This window comes from Electrona antarctica (genome assembly GCF_951216825.1).
Source record: "Electrona antarctica genome assembly, chromosome: 19".
NCBI classification, from domain to species: Eukaryota; Metazoa; Chordata; class Actinopteri; order Myctophiformes; family Myctophidae; genus Electrona; species Electrona antarctica.
The window spans coordinates 18,291,666-18,305,113 of NC_136800.1; the positions used below are offsets into that span (position 1 = coordinate 18,291,666).

A 13,448-nucleotide genomic window follows, 5' to 3' on the forward strand; every position below is an offset into this window, starting at 1 on the left:
TCAATAAAACATTTATTAGTCTTGCTTCACCAATCCTACATATTTGGCAAGATACTTTGGAGATGGAGGCGACACCGCCTGACATTCTGTAAGCAACATTCCACTGAACACGTTAGACATTTTGCTCTATGTCATACTGTAACTAGGGAACCCCACCATCAGGTGTATGGCGTAAGAACAAAATGGCCACCATGTTATTAATTCAAGTACCCCATCAGGTTTAGCCATGACTTTGTTCATAATCTTTGAGGTCAAAGGCTTGCCTGGCATGCTGGCAAGTACAATACATTATCAAATGTATTTGATGTTCTCACTGTGATGTGACAGACAATTCAAATTGATCCACTGTGCAAGCAAAAGTGCAGACTTAATATTCCTCAAATAAAGTGACTTTAAATTTGCAGCGCACCAACAACACAAATCTTGTCACTAAACAAATATCTTTGTTTGGAATGCATCATTAGACAATAGGACCATGTTTTCTTTCTTCATAAAATGATTGAACAAAGATACTCTCCCACCAATACAAACGTTGGAATTTAAACATTTAGTAAAATAACCCTCTTTGTTGCAAATCTGTGGATACAAAACATACAAAGTCCATGATTACACTTGGCATCATGCCTTCTTCCCAGAGTCTTGGTCGTCAAAATCCCAAGGGCAAACCTCAGCCATTTTGGCACTGCTGATCGCTGGGGGCATGTCGCAAGAGCTCTGGGAGTCCTGTCTCTTTCTTTCTGTTTTAGTCTGATCAAGGCTGTCATGTGAGGGCTCGGTGTCCCAGGGACAAGTATCCTGCCTCTTATTCTCCGTCACCTCGGGATCCTTCGATGAGCTCCTTCGTCTTCCTGAAACTGGGCAGCCGCTCTCCGAGGAGTGACTGCCATGCCGCCTCTCTGACGAGGGCTTGCTGGTAGAACTCCGCCTTTCCTTGCCTTTCTCCCTGTCCCTCCCCTTCTCCTTCTCCACTCTGTGATTGGAGGAGCAGGACCCTTTCCGTTTCTTCTTGGAGTGCGGTGTGGGGCTGTTGCACGTCTTCTCCTGCTTGGGGGAGGGTGGTGCGTCATAGTCCCATGGGCAGATCTCTAACATCAGGGAGGGAGGCTGCAGGAGGCTTCCTGTGGACTTGGAGTGGTCAGAGTGTAGAGTCTTGGGCTTCCCATCGGTGGGAGTGACACTCTTCTTGCGTCTGATTCTTTCTGGGGAGATGGAATCGGAATCACCGACCAGCATAGGCTGCTCGTCAAAGTCCCACGGACAGACGTCTGGCTTGAGAGGGAGAGGCGACCTGGGAGAACGAGGTTTCCTGCTCTCTCTGCCCTCCTCACCTCCCTTATCTCTGGAGCGCCGCCTGTTTGCAGGGGACTGTCCTGCCCTCTGCTTCTGCTGAGACCGGACACTTTTGGTACATCTCGACACACAGGGTGCTGAGATGGTTTCTTCCGGAGCGATGGAGACGTGTTTCTGCGTTTTCCCTTCAGAGGGAGTGGGCGGGTCGTCTACGTCCCAGGGACACACTTCAGACAGGTCATACAGGTTCCTCCCCAGCTCAGAGCAAATGGATGGCTGGCTGCCACTCACCTGTTTTAACAAAGCAGTGAATAAATCAACTGTGTTCAACTCTGCCATTTAACGATCAGATAAAAGAAAGCTGACCAACACACCAATTAAACAATCAATCAATCAACCAACCAACCATCCAACTGCCGCACAGATTGATCGATCATTCGATTGGGATCTCTACCATCATCATTCAATCAATATCACTCAATAAACGATTTCCACAGTTTTTAATGACTGCAGTATGACAGGCTACCTGTTGTTTCATGATGCCCATCTTCATGGGGGTCTTGGAGTACTCCACTGATTGGCTGATAATCATCTTGGGGTAGTGTTCCGGTGTCTCGTCCACCTCGGACAGCGTGGGCCCCTTCAGTCCTTTCTTGCTGGCATCCTCCACGCTATGCGTCTTGCTGGTGAGTCCAGGCATCTTTTCCTTGGCACTGGCAATCACGCTCAGAGACTTCTGCATAATGGATGTGCGTAGCTGGACGGGCTTCTTGTCATGTGTCAGGTTGTGCGCACTTGCCGACTTCCAGAACAGTGGAACGGACTCTGTGGACTCGGCCGACTCCATTTTCGGTGGAGTCGGTGGCGGCGGCTCTGCCGACTTCTTGCTATGTTTGCGGCCAATGAGGGATCCCAGGAGAGAACCGTCGCCGTTTCCAACGGGGGTCATTTTGTCCACCATGGTGGAAGCGTCAAGGCTCCCAGTTTCATCACCCTGGTCACAGACATGGTCGTAGCTGTGTGACTTCTTCAGGCCCATTACTTTGTTCTTCAGGGAGTCGTCCCGTGTTTTACCTAAATGGGTGATTAAAATACGAATTATTCAAACAGTCCAATGGTCCGAAAAGGGCGAGTGTAAGTTTCACTATTAGTGACACTTTTGAGGAATGCACATCATATCACATCTAACCATGAACAACCGATGAGCTTTTAGATCTGCTATTTCATCTAAAGTGTTCACCTTTTATAACATGGCCTAAATAAATAGGATGCTAAAGTTGATGTGGTTTAAGCAAGATAAACTACTGTATGATGGAAAACCAAAATACAAGAATGTGGCTACTGACACATCACATGGAAATGATGGAATGTTTCTGTTGACTCATTTATTGGTCAATACTTAAAAAGTGCTTTATACTATGGTAGGTATGGTAAATGCCAAACCAATCATATTCTTCCATAAATAATTTTCTGATATTACAGATTAGGCTTTGACCAATTAGAGCATTGGATGAATGGCAGAAAAATCACCTAGACATTGCTGCAATACACAGATCATCTGCTCTGTCTTGTCAAAATAGCTACTGTATTCTGAGTCAAGTCAGTGTACAAGTTAGTAGCACAGCTTGGGTAACGAAGCCGTGCGGCAAGTACTGGGAGCTGATGGTATGTGTTGCGCTCCACTTCAGTAATCCATCTCTCGTGGCTCTAGCACATTGAAAAGGGGACAGAAAACCTCATTCTCAGCCAGTACCCCCAAACGCCACTCTGACCTATACTCTATTACTCTTACTATGTGTAAGTCACAATGCCAAATCATACAACTGTGACTTAAAACAAGCTGTAAAAAAGAAACAAAAAAGAAACAAAAGAAACAAAAATACAAATTAATTGGATAAAATGATTCTCATGGCATCAGCATGGTGGCGTTACCGTGGTGTGCGGGGTCAAATGGGTTCCTCCGTAGGGTGCTGCGGTTGCTGCCGTGTTCGCTGCCGTCCTCGCGGCTGCACTGTCGGTGCATGTGCATGGACTCTGGGATCTCTGTGATGCGCTTCATCAACGTGCGGCCTAGCCCTTTCCTGGAGCTGCGTTTCTTCTGCAGGTGGGGGTTGTTGGCCAGCATCTTCTTGCGTTTGTGGACCTCCAGCTGGGCGTATAATTTCTTCAGCTCATCCTGATAAAACAGGGGAAACAAAATGGCAACTGTTAAACTTAGTTTATCCTTTGTTGCACAATGTGTCGCTCGCTGAAAAGAACCGGTTTTCGAGAATTGCGCTGCGTTGTTAGGTTGAAATATTTTCTGAAAGCGACACCATTGTGCAACAAGAAATAAATTAGACAAGAGTTTGCCAGCATTACGTAGAATGAGAATCAATATCAGTTTCATTGGCCAAGTACAATGAATTACACACAATTACAAATGAATTACAGACACAATGGATTTGATTTGGTCAGGTGCTGTCTACTGTAGGTCCAAATATCTCCGTATAATGCAAAGTATGAAATTAAAAACTATTAATTAAACAAAAATATGAAACAAATCTTGTTTACATTATATAAACCGAATTTTATGTGGACTGTTGCATTCAAATTGTCCTTAGTAATAGCTAAATACAAAAATGAACTTCCAGACTGCTATGATCCTTAAGTATACGCTGGCATGTTCAGTCAAGAGAAGCCTGCTCGAAACAGAGGAGTACAGTATGTATATGAATGCAATATGCAGATTGAGCCCATTCTAAAAATAATCCGAGCGCAGAACCAGAAATGGCAATATAACAGTAAAACAACCTTGTAGAGAACTCCATGAACTGTCACTAGTTCCCTAACACTGTTAATAATGGAGCAGGCCAGGGACTGTCGTAACAGACACGCACTGCTGTACTGTACAAACTAATATCTAACCAAGCAGTGAAAAGGAAGCACTTTTTCAAGAATGGGCTGTACTTTTTATATTTCCATTTCAAACATTGCTTACAAAAAAAAAAGTACAGTTAATTACTCACAATTATGTTCCATCTAGCCAACACCAACTCATATCCAGAGGTCTTTTAGAACACCATTGTTAAATGAAAACAAGTCACAGAGCTGTTCTATTGTTTTGGTACGTGTACATTATCCATCATTGTGATGAATTGTACCTTTTCCTGGAACAACTTTTGAACTGTGAAGTGGCGGCGATTGATTTTTTGATCTACCTCTTGGGAAGACTTGAGTGTAAAAAGGGCAATGCACATGACATGATTGGGGGAAACACAAGTGCTGCAGAAGCAGACAGAGATCACCCAGCATTTACTCTGTCTGTGTATTCACATGAGAAGTGCAGTGCGACCCCGCTGATCCAAATGAGACAGCAAGATGAAATTCGATGTGAACTGTGAAATGCTGTGTAAGAAAGGTCTGGTCAACAACGCCTCTTTTGTTTGAGGCAGCTTGCCAAATTTCAGGTTAATAAATCTCTAATGAAACTATTCTACAGAGCATTAATTGAGTCAGTTATCTCCATCATTTGTTGGTATGGAAACCTGAACATAAAGGACAAAAACCACCTTGGTAGGATTGTGTGAACGACCTCAAAGATAGCCGGAGTAAATTTCAGTAGCCTGTCCTGGATCAAGTATTTCAAAAACAGGTGCTTAAGAAAGCCAAGTCCATTTGTACGGACAACTCTCATCCCCTCAGCTCAGAGTTTAGGCTGCTTCCTTCTGGCCTTCGCCTAAAGGTTGCAGGGGCCACAAGCAATATAAGTTCTCCTTCGTGCCTGTTTCCATCCAGGCTTTAAATGCCGATAGGAGGAAGAGATAACTTGTCGCTTGACTCGCTTTTTGTATGAATTATTATACAACTGTTTTTGTAATAGTTAAGAATTTCAATGCTACACTGATACCTTGAACTGCCATCCTGTTTTATAGAGGGTATGCGCATGCATAAAGTGAATGGCAAATCGAGTGGCAAAGTGAGAGGCAAAGTGAGTTTAACATTGTTTAACGTTGTTTAATGCAATCAGATAGGACTGTATGTATGGGCTATCAAGGCCAGAAAGTATGTTTTATTACTCAGTAGGCGTTCCCGCACGTGCATACCCTCTATTGTTTCTATGTGTACCATGTGCTTTTTACTGTGTTTTATGTGATTCATTTTGTCTGGCTGTGATGCTTTGCTGTACACCAAATCGCACTTCGGGGACAAACACAAAAATGAACCTGAACCTGAATGCAGGTGTGTCGCTCGCTGTCTGAAAAGCCCTTTACATGTATCTCCAGAATGACAGGAATATTTGTGCTCTGTGTTTGAAATCAGTGTGAACGCTCACTCGTATATCCTCGGGGTCCAGGCTGTGTTCACTCCAGTTAATGCCAGAATTAATACTGCTGTGTAGGTATGAACCGGACCGCCCCATGTCCAGCTCCTCCTCGTAGCCCTCAGTGGCGATGATGTCATCCCTGGCCTGGGTCCCCTTGGAGAAGAACTATAGGACAGATGATGAGATGAGATACGATTACCAAATGCAAAGCTATACTGTCAAGGGATCCGAACCAAGTTGAATGAGTAAATAGAAAGACATTTATTTTTAAGCCGTGGCTCTGCAGGAGACACAGTGTGTGTGTGTGTGTGTGTGTGTGTGTGTGTGTGTGTGTGTTTGTCAGAGCTAGTCTCGTGAACAATTGAACCGATCATTGCCAAACATTGTAGGCTATGAACACTGCCATTAGGCCATTTTAGGACCTATATGCATTTGACATATTCACATCTTATAGAATATGTAACAATTTATTTTATAATATATGTCAATGGGCTGAAAATGCATGCAAAATACTTTGTAGTCATACATAGTGGATACATTATAGACCAACATCACAGGTTGGCTACATGAAGTCCGAGATCCACGTGGGAGCCATGACGTCCCCATGTGACAATCATGTGGATCTTGGGATGCATCATACACTGTATGATGCATCCCAAGATCCACATGATTGTCTCTGCCAGGCCGAGGGCATGGTCGAGACTATGACTTCACCCCTGTCAGTCCATGTGTATGTCTGTGTGTCAGTGCGTGTCCGTTTGTGAGCAGAGCTAATCGAAACCGTTGGAGTCGACAGATCGGCATGAAACTGTGCACGCATACACCTTGTAGGTGTTTCTCACATGGCCTGTTATAGCACCACCAGGAGGACGATATTTGTAAAACTACTCTATTTTACATTACTAGATTTGTTTTTATGTCAATCTTATTAATCCATATATTTGTTTTTAATTGAGTCATTTTCAATGCAGGTATACGTGAAGAAGAACAAGAACTTTAGTGAAACAATGGAATGCATTTGCCTATTTCTCAACAAGAACATGCACAAGCACATCTTCAAACATTTAATGAGAATGAATAAATATAGCTGTAAGCAGCAATACGGGGGCTAAGCAATGCAATATGCAATATGCGGAATAAGCTATAGAAACTTCATTTGAGAGAAAATAGCCTATGCAATTAACAAATGCGCATTGGAAACTGCTGAGCATGAAGCATGAACATGCCATGCTACACCATGTTGTCCAATGAAAAACACCTTGTATGTTGTTTCGTCCTACATGCATGTTTCATGTTCTGTTGCACCTGTACACCTGCATGTCCTACATACTAGCAGTAAAGTGTTCCTGAGTTATTACTTCTGAAAACATATTCACTTGCGCTGTACTGTTACAGCAGAGTAAGGGTTTCTGGTTCAACTTCACCTACTTCCAAGATGCACGGAAGAGGGAAAAAAAGAGGTCAAAACTCCAGCAACACTTATAGTAGAGAAGAACTATATTGTTAGACCAACGTGGTTTTGGCTTTCATCAGTGTCATGATGAATTTAATGATAATATAATATTAATTGAGTTAAAAATGTAAAAAAAATAATATCACAGTAGTTTTCATTGTAATGCCGTTGTATTGATATATAGAAGTATACCATGTGAGTTTCATTGATCCAAGCTGGAACATAATCGATTGATTGATCATTAAAATAAACATGCTTGTTAAGTGGGAGGGCCAGATTGGTGGGCTATTTTCAAGTGGGCCCTGATTCAGAAAAGGAACCATTCTATTGGATTTTGCAAACCACTTGTAATTAAGTAGGGTAGGTATAGGCTAGCCTGGCTCCAGCCATTGGATCGCTAGCCATGCCCATAAAATAAAACTCCGACTTTTAAAGTGAACGCGTATGCTGGCACTGGGAACTGGGGTTTATGCTAACAGCTAGCCGTAGAGATAGAGTTACACTTTAAGCTAAAATGACAAGACAATGAACGTCTGTTATACTACATTACTTTTCACTGAAAGAAAACAAATAATCACGATAGACAATAGACATTTTACGGCTGTGTTTCTTTGTTCTGGTTGCATAAAGAATTAAATTATAATCTAGCCCAGTCTCAGTAACAGATGCAGTACTAGACCGATCCCATTCTGCTTAATTGCTTCATTATGCTCAATTGTCCAATACTTGTGAGGCGTCTAACGGAGTGAATGACAAGTGTTGACAGCATATTGCATTTCTCACTCAGTGGGAGAGTTTGAATGTTTTCTATCATTGATGAGACATTGCATAAAGACACCCGCAGCAGTGCTTTGCTGAGTTACAGAATGAGAAGCCAGACCAGAAATCCTTTCCATGCCAGACAAGGGCTATTTGAACTCGACACAAAGCAGTGGAAACAAGAAATTAAGTTTGTGTGTATATTTAAAAAAAATAAAATCTATTCAGTTTTTAATTACTAGAGTTTGAGCCAGTATGCAGCGGTGTGTTGTGGCGCTGTGTTTTGAAGAAAAAGCGAAATGGTGGAAAATGTGTTGTATGACCTAAGGTTCAATAGTTATAAACCAAAACATGACGCAGCCTGTTATTGCGTCACCCTGAGACCAATTTGAGCCTAGTGGGAGTGTGCAAATGTGCATGTCATGTTTCATGTTGATTGGTCCAACGGTGCCAGAGAACATCTGTTGACAGGCACACAGATATGGACTGGGGTGAAAACATAATCCCTGCCACCGGCTGTTTCGGCCTGGCGTAGATATGAACTGAATACAATGAATCACATATAGTTGTTACCTTGGGAACAAGCAGTAGAAGCAGTGTCACAGTCACAGTAAGATGAGTGTGAGCAAAGAACAGCATGAGCATCCAATCCGGAAGCAGCCCAGGGGCCAGAGTGAACCTGCAAACAACACAAATACATATATATGTTTTCATTTTTATACCACTATAACCAATAATAAATACATATAAACATATTGTATATAAAATGTATATACATACGTTTAAGATTTTGGTCCATGTTTTATTATGGTTAACTTGGTCTAGGACGGTGCTATTCTATTACATTTCCGCGTCTCCTGGGTAATGTGTACTGTGTAATGTGCACACACACACACACACACACACACACACACACACACACACACACACACACACACACACACACACACACACACACACACACACACACACACACACACACACACACACACACACACACACACACACACACACACACATTTCACATCTTTATTTGCATTCACATTTAACAAAATATTCTTGAACACAAACAACAGTGGATGCGCAAACTCTACAACAAGTGCTTCAGGATACAGATCATATATGGCGACTGCCAATTATTGCAGACATTGAACAGAATTTTGCCGATGCCTTAGCTCTTGGCTTGGGCATGCCTGCAATCTGCAGGCCCCTCACGACTGATTTCTGGACATTACAGAGGCTTCCAAATATGAACACAAGTAGTTTACATTTGTAGCCAAGCTGTATAATAGCATCCTTAAGAAGCTGGTACTTAAGCACCGTGGTAAGGAATGCCTCTTCCAGACTATGGTCAAATGTACATGCCACTTCCAAAATGGTCACTTCTCTACTATCCTCATCAACAACAACAACAACAACAACACGCACGCACGTGCGTGACGTGTGTGTGTCACTCGCGTAGTGTCCCTAAGACTACAGAAGCATATTGGAGTTAAACTGTCATTATTCTGTGCCTTAGAAAATAGCTCTTCTTGGCAAGGGGAAAAAAATCATCTAATTCACTGCCAGTGTCAAGCAACATTCAGATAGTAATCAGGTATCTCAAAGACAAGATAGACCAATAGAATGTGTTAAGGGAGTTACTGAGAGGCAAGTGCATGCCAACTTCAAACAGGGCAGAAGAGAAGGAGATGACTGCATGTGCTTGTGTGCACACGTGTGTGTGTGTGTGTGTGCGTGCGTGCGTGTGTGTGTGTGTGTGCATGCGTGCGTGTGTGTGTGCGTGTGTGTGTGCGTGTGTGTGTGTGTGTGTGTGTGTGTGTGTGTGTGTGTGTGTGTGTGTGTGTGTGCATGCGTGCGTGTGTTCGCACTTTCTCTCAGACTAATTCTGCAGAGATCACAATGCTGGCCAAGGTGGTTCAGAGGTCATTGTCCCTCTGTTACCACACCCGATAATGAGATTCACACTCATTAATCACATTATTCATTCAAAAGTGTGCTGTGTGTGCGTGTGTGTGTGTGCGTGCGTGTCTGTGTGTGTGTGTATAGTTGTCTGCGTCGTTATGTGTGTGCATATCCTTGCAAGTTTGTGTTCATACCGGCATTGAAAAGCGACTTTAAGAACCACACACACAACACACACACACACACACACACACACACACACACACACACACACACACACACACACACACACACACACACACACACACACACACACACACACACACACACACACACACACACACACACACACACACACACACACACACACACACACACACACACACACACACACACACACACAACAAAGACTCCCCAGGAAAACTTGGTCTTATCTCCAGGCCACAGCAGCAGCCAGCCTCTGATGGCAGCATACCAGAGACCACACTGTAAACACCGCAAGGGGAAGAATAACATGATTTATGGCGGAGTCACCCCACCACACTGAGGTGTGCTTTTTGCTTTGTCATCAGATCAAAGTACCCAATTTGTGCCAGGGCTTGTGTGTGTTCTGGTGCTGCTGTGTTTTCATTTTTAAGATTAGTTTTTTGGCTTTTGTGCCTTTATTGATAGTGACAGTGAAGACGGACAGGAAAGAGGGAGAGAGAGACATGCAGCAAAGGTCGTCATGAACGGCACAGAACGGCACAGAACGGCCAGAGCCTATATGAGGCATGCGCCTGGACCCTTAGGCCAGCGGGCACCCCTGTTGTGCGTTTTCTTTCAGTGTTGCTGCTTCCTGATTGGTTGGAACTGGAGGCTGTCACAGAGTTATAGATTATTGACCAATGTTGCGTAAAATGCACGTGGGTGAAATCACCCCTCAACTATATCTGCCAGACATAATAGCCTAACCCCTTGCATCCAGCAGCCAAACCCAGTAGTCACGGCACACGGAAGCCACGGTGTGATAAATTGCTTTCTGACAGAAATAGCAATGTGGTAACTGCCTTTCTGACAGAAATAACTGTCTGGTAACTGCCTTTCTGACAGAAATAACTGTCTGGTAACTGCCTTTCTGACAGAAATAACTGTCTGGTAACTGCCTTTCTGACCATCTGATTAATGCATTTCTGATAGAAATCCAGTGTGATAAATAGCGATGTATGTCAGACATTACTAACCCTACCCCAAACCGTAACCTCACAGGGAAGCCACGTATGTTGGACTCCGTCGCGGCAAAAATTGTGGCGCAAGCAGGATTCAGTACCAGGAGGTGTGTGTTGGGAGTCTAATGATTAGCGAGCCACGCCACCGAGATGGAGAATTCGTTCTGTATTAGAATATGACAATGCCCACCTCATGTAGAAAGAAAGCCCCGTCCAACAGGGGAGGAGAGGGGAGGGGAGGGGAAGCCAACCCCTCCCCATATTTCTGGCAGATATAGTTGAGGGGTAATTTCGCCATTCTGCGCGTAAAATACAGCCATTGCTTGGTGACTATGCTCTTGTTGATGTGGAGTACTTTGTTAAACTTTTGCGTCGCCCCTAGATGCCGCAAAGGGGGTCGGGGGTTCCCAAATGGTGACCTCATTCCCGGGGATTCCCTCTTTTGTGCTCATTTTGGAAGCTTGCATATAGGCTGTCAGGGTTGCCAGCTTGCTGGTCGCTCTGACATGATATTGAGTTTTGGTGCGTAAGTACTGTCAGAAGCCAGCCTGAAGACCAGGGTAATTATGAAGATTTGTGTAACTTGATTGATCTTAGTTTGAATTGAAGCCCTATTATACGTTGTTGAACGACAAATAGCGAAAATAGCCCATACTGTATATAAACTTGCTATTTTTGAAAACCCAAAAATAGTGATGCCAGAATTACTGTGGCTAAAATGCTGTCTCAAAGCGAATTGTAGTGTACTAGTTTTCACGTGCCTCCAGCGTGCTCAAATCTAACGTAAAAAACAAACAAACCAAAACAACAACATTGGTGTTACAGTAAAAACTGTAACCCATAAAATTAGTAAATGGCAGTCCGGCTTCCCATCATGCACCTGTAACACAACATGCATTGCACTGCATGCATGGACGTGCGTGTCACGTGATCGGGTGTAGCCAATCACACAAAGGAATTTGCGGGCACGATGCTAGGGGGTAATATTGACGAAAATAAAGTAAATAGAAATATGCCAGCACATTGAAGGTGGTGAAAGAAGCCTACAATCCTACATTGATGCGAGAGCACAGACCAATGTCGCGCAAGGGGCGTGGAGGCACGTGGAGCGCCATCACGTTTGGAGATTGAAGTGGGAGCAGTGTTAGCTTAGCGCAATGCTACGGAAGATGGGTGGCGTGGAAATAGCGCAAATGTATTTATGATAAAAGTAAACTAATTAGTAAGATGGCAATATGCTGCTGCACTGGCCAACAGAGGGACCCCCACAATTATGCCTTATAGCACAGGGCCATGCTGGATCGATGTATTTCTTCTAGGTCGTCTCGTGTTAGTTTTCTTTCAGACAGAGCAAAGAGTCGATAATGGACTGGTGTCCTTGAGTTTGAAAAGGTTTGCCGTCTCTTCCATGAAAAAGCTCACTGGAGAAAAGGCTGCGCTGTGCTCGAGTCAAGCGCATGTGCTGCCATTAGCTGCAATTTCCAATTTAGTTATTGCTAACCAACCATGTAGTGAATTACCATCTGTGATGTCAAAACCTGATTTACATTCCTGCTCGCCTTTTATGGTTGGTAATGATGGTTTGTAATGATGGGAAGGTGCCAGTGAACATTACACAATATGAGACAATTTGTCTGTGTGTATGTCCTTGCATGATTGTGTTGATACGTGCATTGCAAAGCAAAATCCTGAAATATCACAAACACACACACCAACGCACTCGCGCACGCTGTGAAGCATGCGCCTCCGAGACAAGTTGGTCTTATCTCCAGGCTGCAGAAAACTGCCTCTGATGGCAGCCTGAGCCTACCAGAGACCACACTCTGTTATTCTGTTATATAAAACCAGGCAAAAATAACTTTTATTTTGATTTCATGCCAACACACCCGACTCCCGAGGTGTGTTTTTCACTTTGTTGTCAGATCAAAGTATCTGATTATTTGGTGGGGGAGGGGCGAGGTTGGGCTAGTTGAGCACAATAGGACATACGGTATGCTTAAAGGGAATGATATACAATCTGGTGCAACAAAGTGAAATCCTTTCACATAGCACTTAACAAATTGGTTCGATTCTTCCTGCCAAGATAGAATTAAAGGATATTTTCCCAGCCACAAACCTTTTATGGAAGCTTAATACTGTACTCACTTCTCAAAACATTCCCAAACATACTGTATGGAATGGACACACACCAATTGATTTATATAAAACACATCTCACTAGAATATCATAAAAATACTTCAGTATGATTGTCGAGTTTATCCCGAGTGGCCTCATATATATTAATTATTAATTAATTAATTATTAATTAATTAATTAATTAATTAATTATTAATTAATTAGTTAATAGCCAACCCAGTTTATATTTTGTAACTTGATGTTGATGATGGAGACCCCAGGTGGTGGGGTCAGGAAGTTCAATCTGTCTATAACTTAAATAATCTCTGTTTCCAGTTTATTACCTATATGCAACTGCCTCAGCTCGTTGCTGTGATGTTTAGCTAAGAACAATCAGATGTTGCTTTCAGAG

At 43.2% G+C, this 13,448-nt stretch overlaps 1 protein-coding gene across 1 annotated transcript in view; it reads right to left on the reverse strand.

Annotated features, from left to right (window-relative positions):
* The window catches only part of gpr158b (G protein-coupled receptor 158b), a gene marked incomplete at its 5' end in the record, with an annotated part of 101,186 nt that continues 87,738 nt past the window's right edge, over positions 1–13,448 (reverse strand). The window contains 5 exons of the mRNA XM_079529172.1: positions 1–1,581; positions 1,817–2,364; positions 3,223–3,466; positions 5,606–5,761; positions 8,382–8,487. Of these exons, the coding sequence (XP_079385298.1) occupies positions 619–1,581; positions 1,817–2,364; positions 3,223–3,466; positions 5,606–5,761; positions 8,382–8,487 (2,017 nt within the window). The 3' untranslated portion in view covers positions 1–618. The remainder of the gene's footprint in view (positions 1,582–1,816; positions 2,365–3,222; positions 3,467–5,605; positions 5,762–8,381; positions 8,488–13,448) is intronic.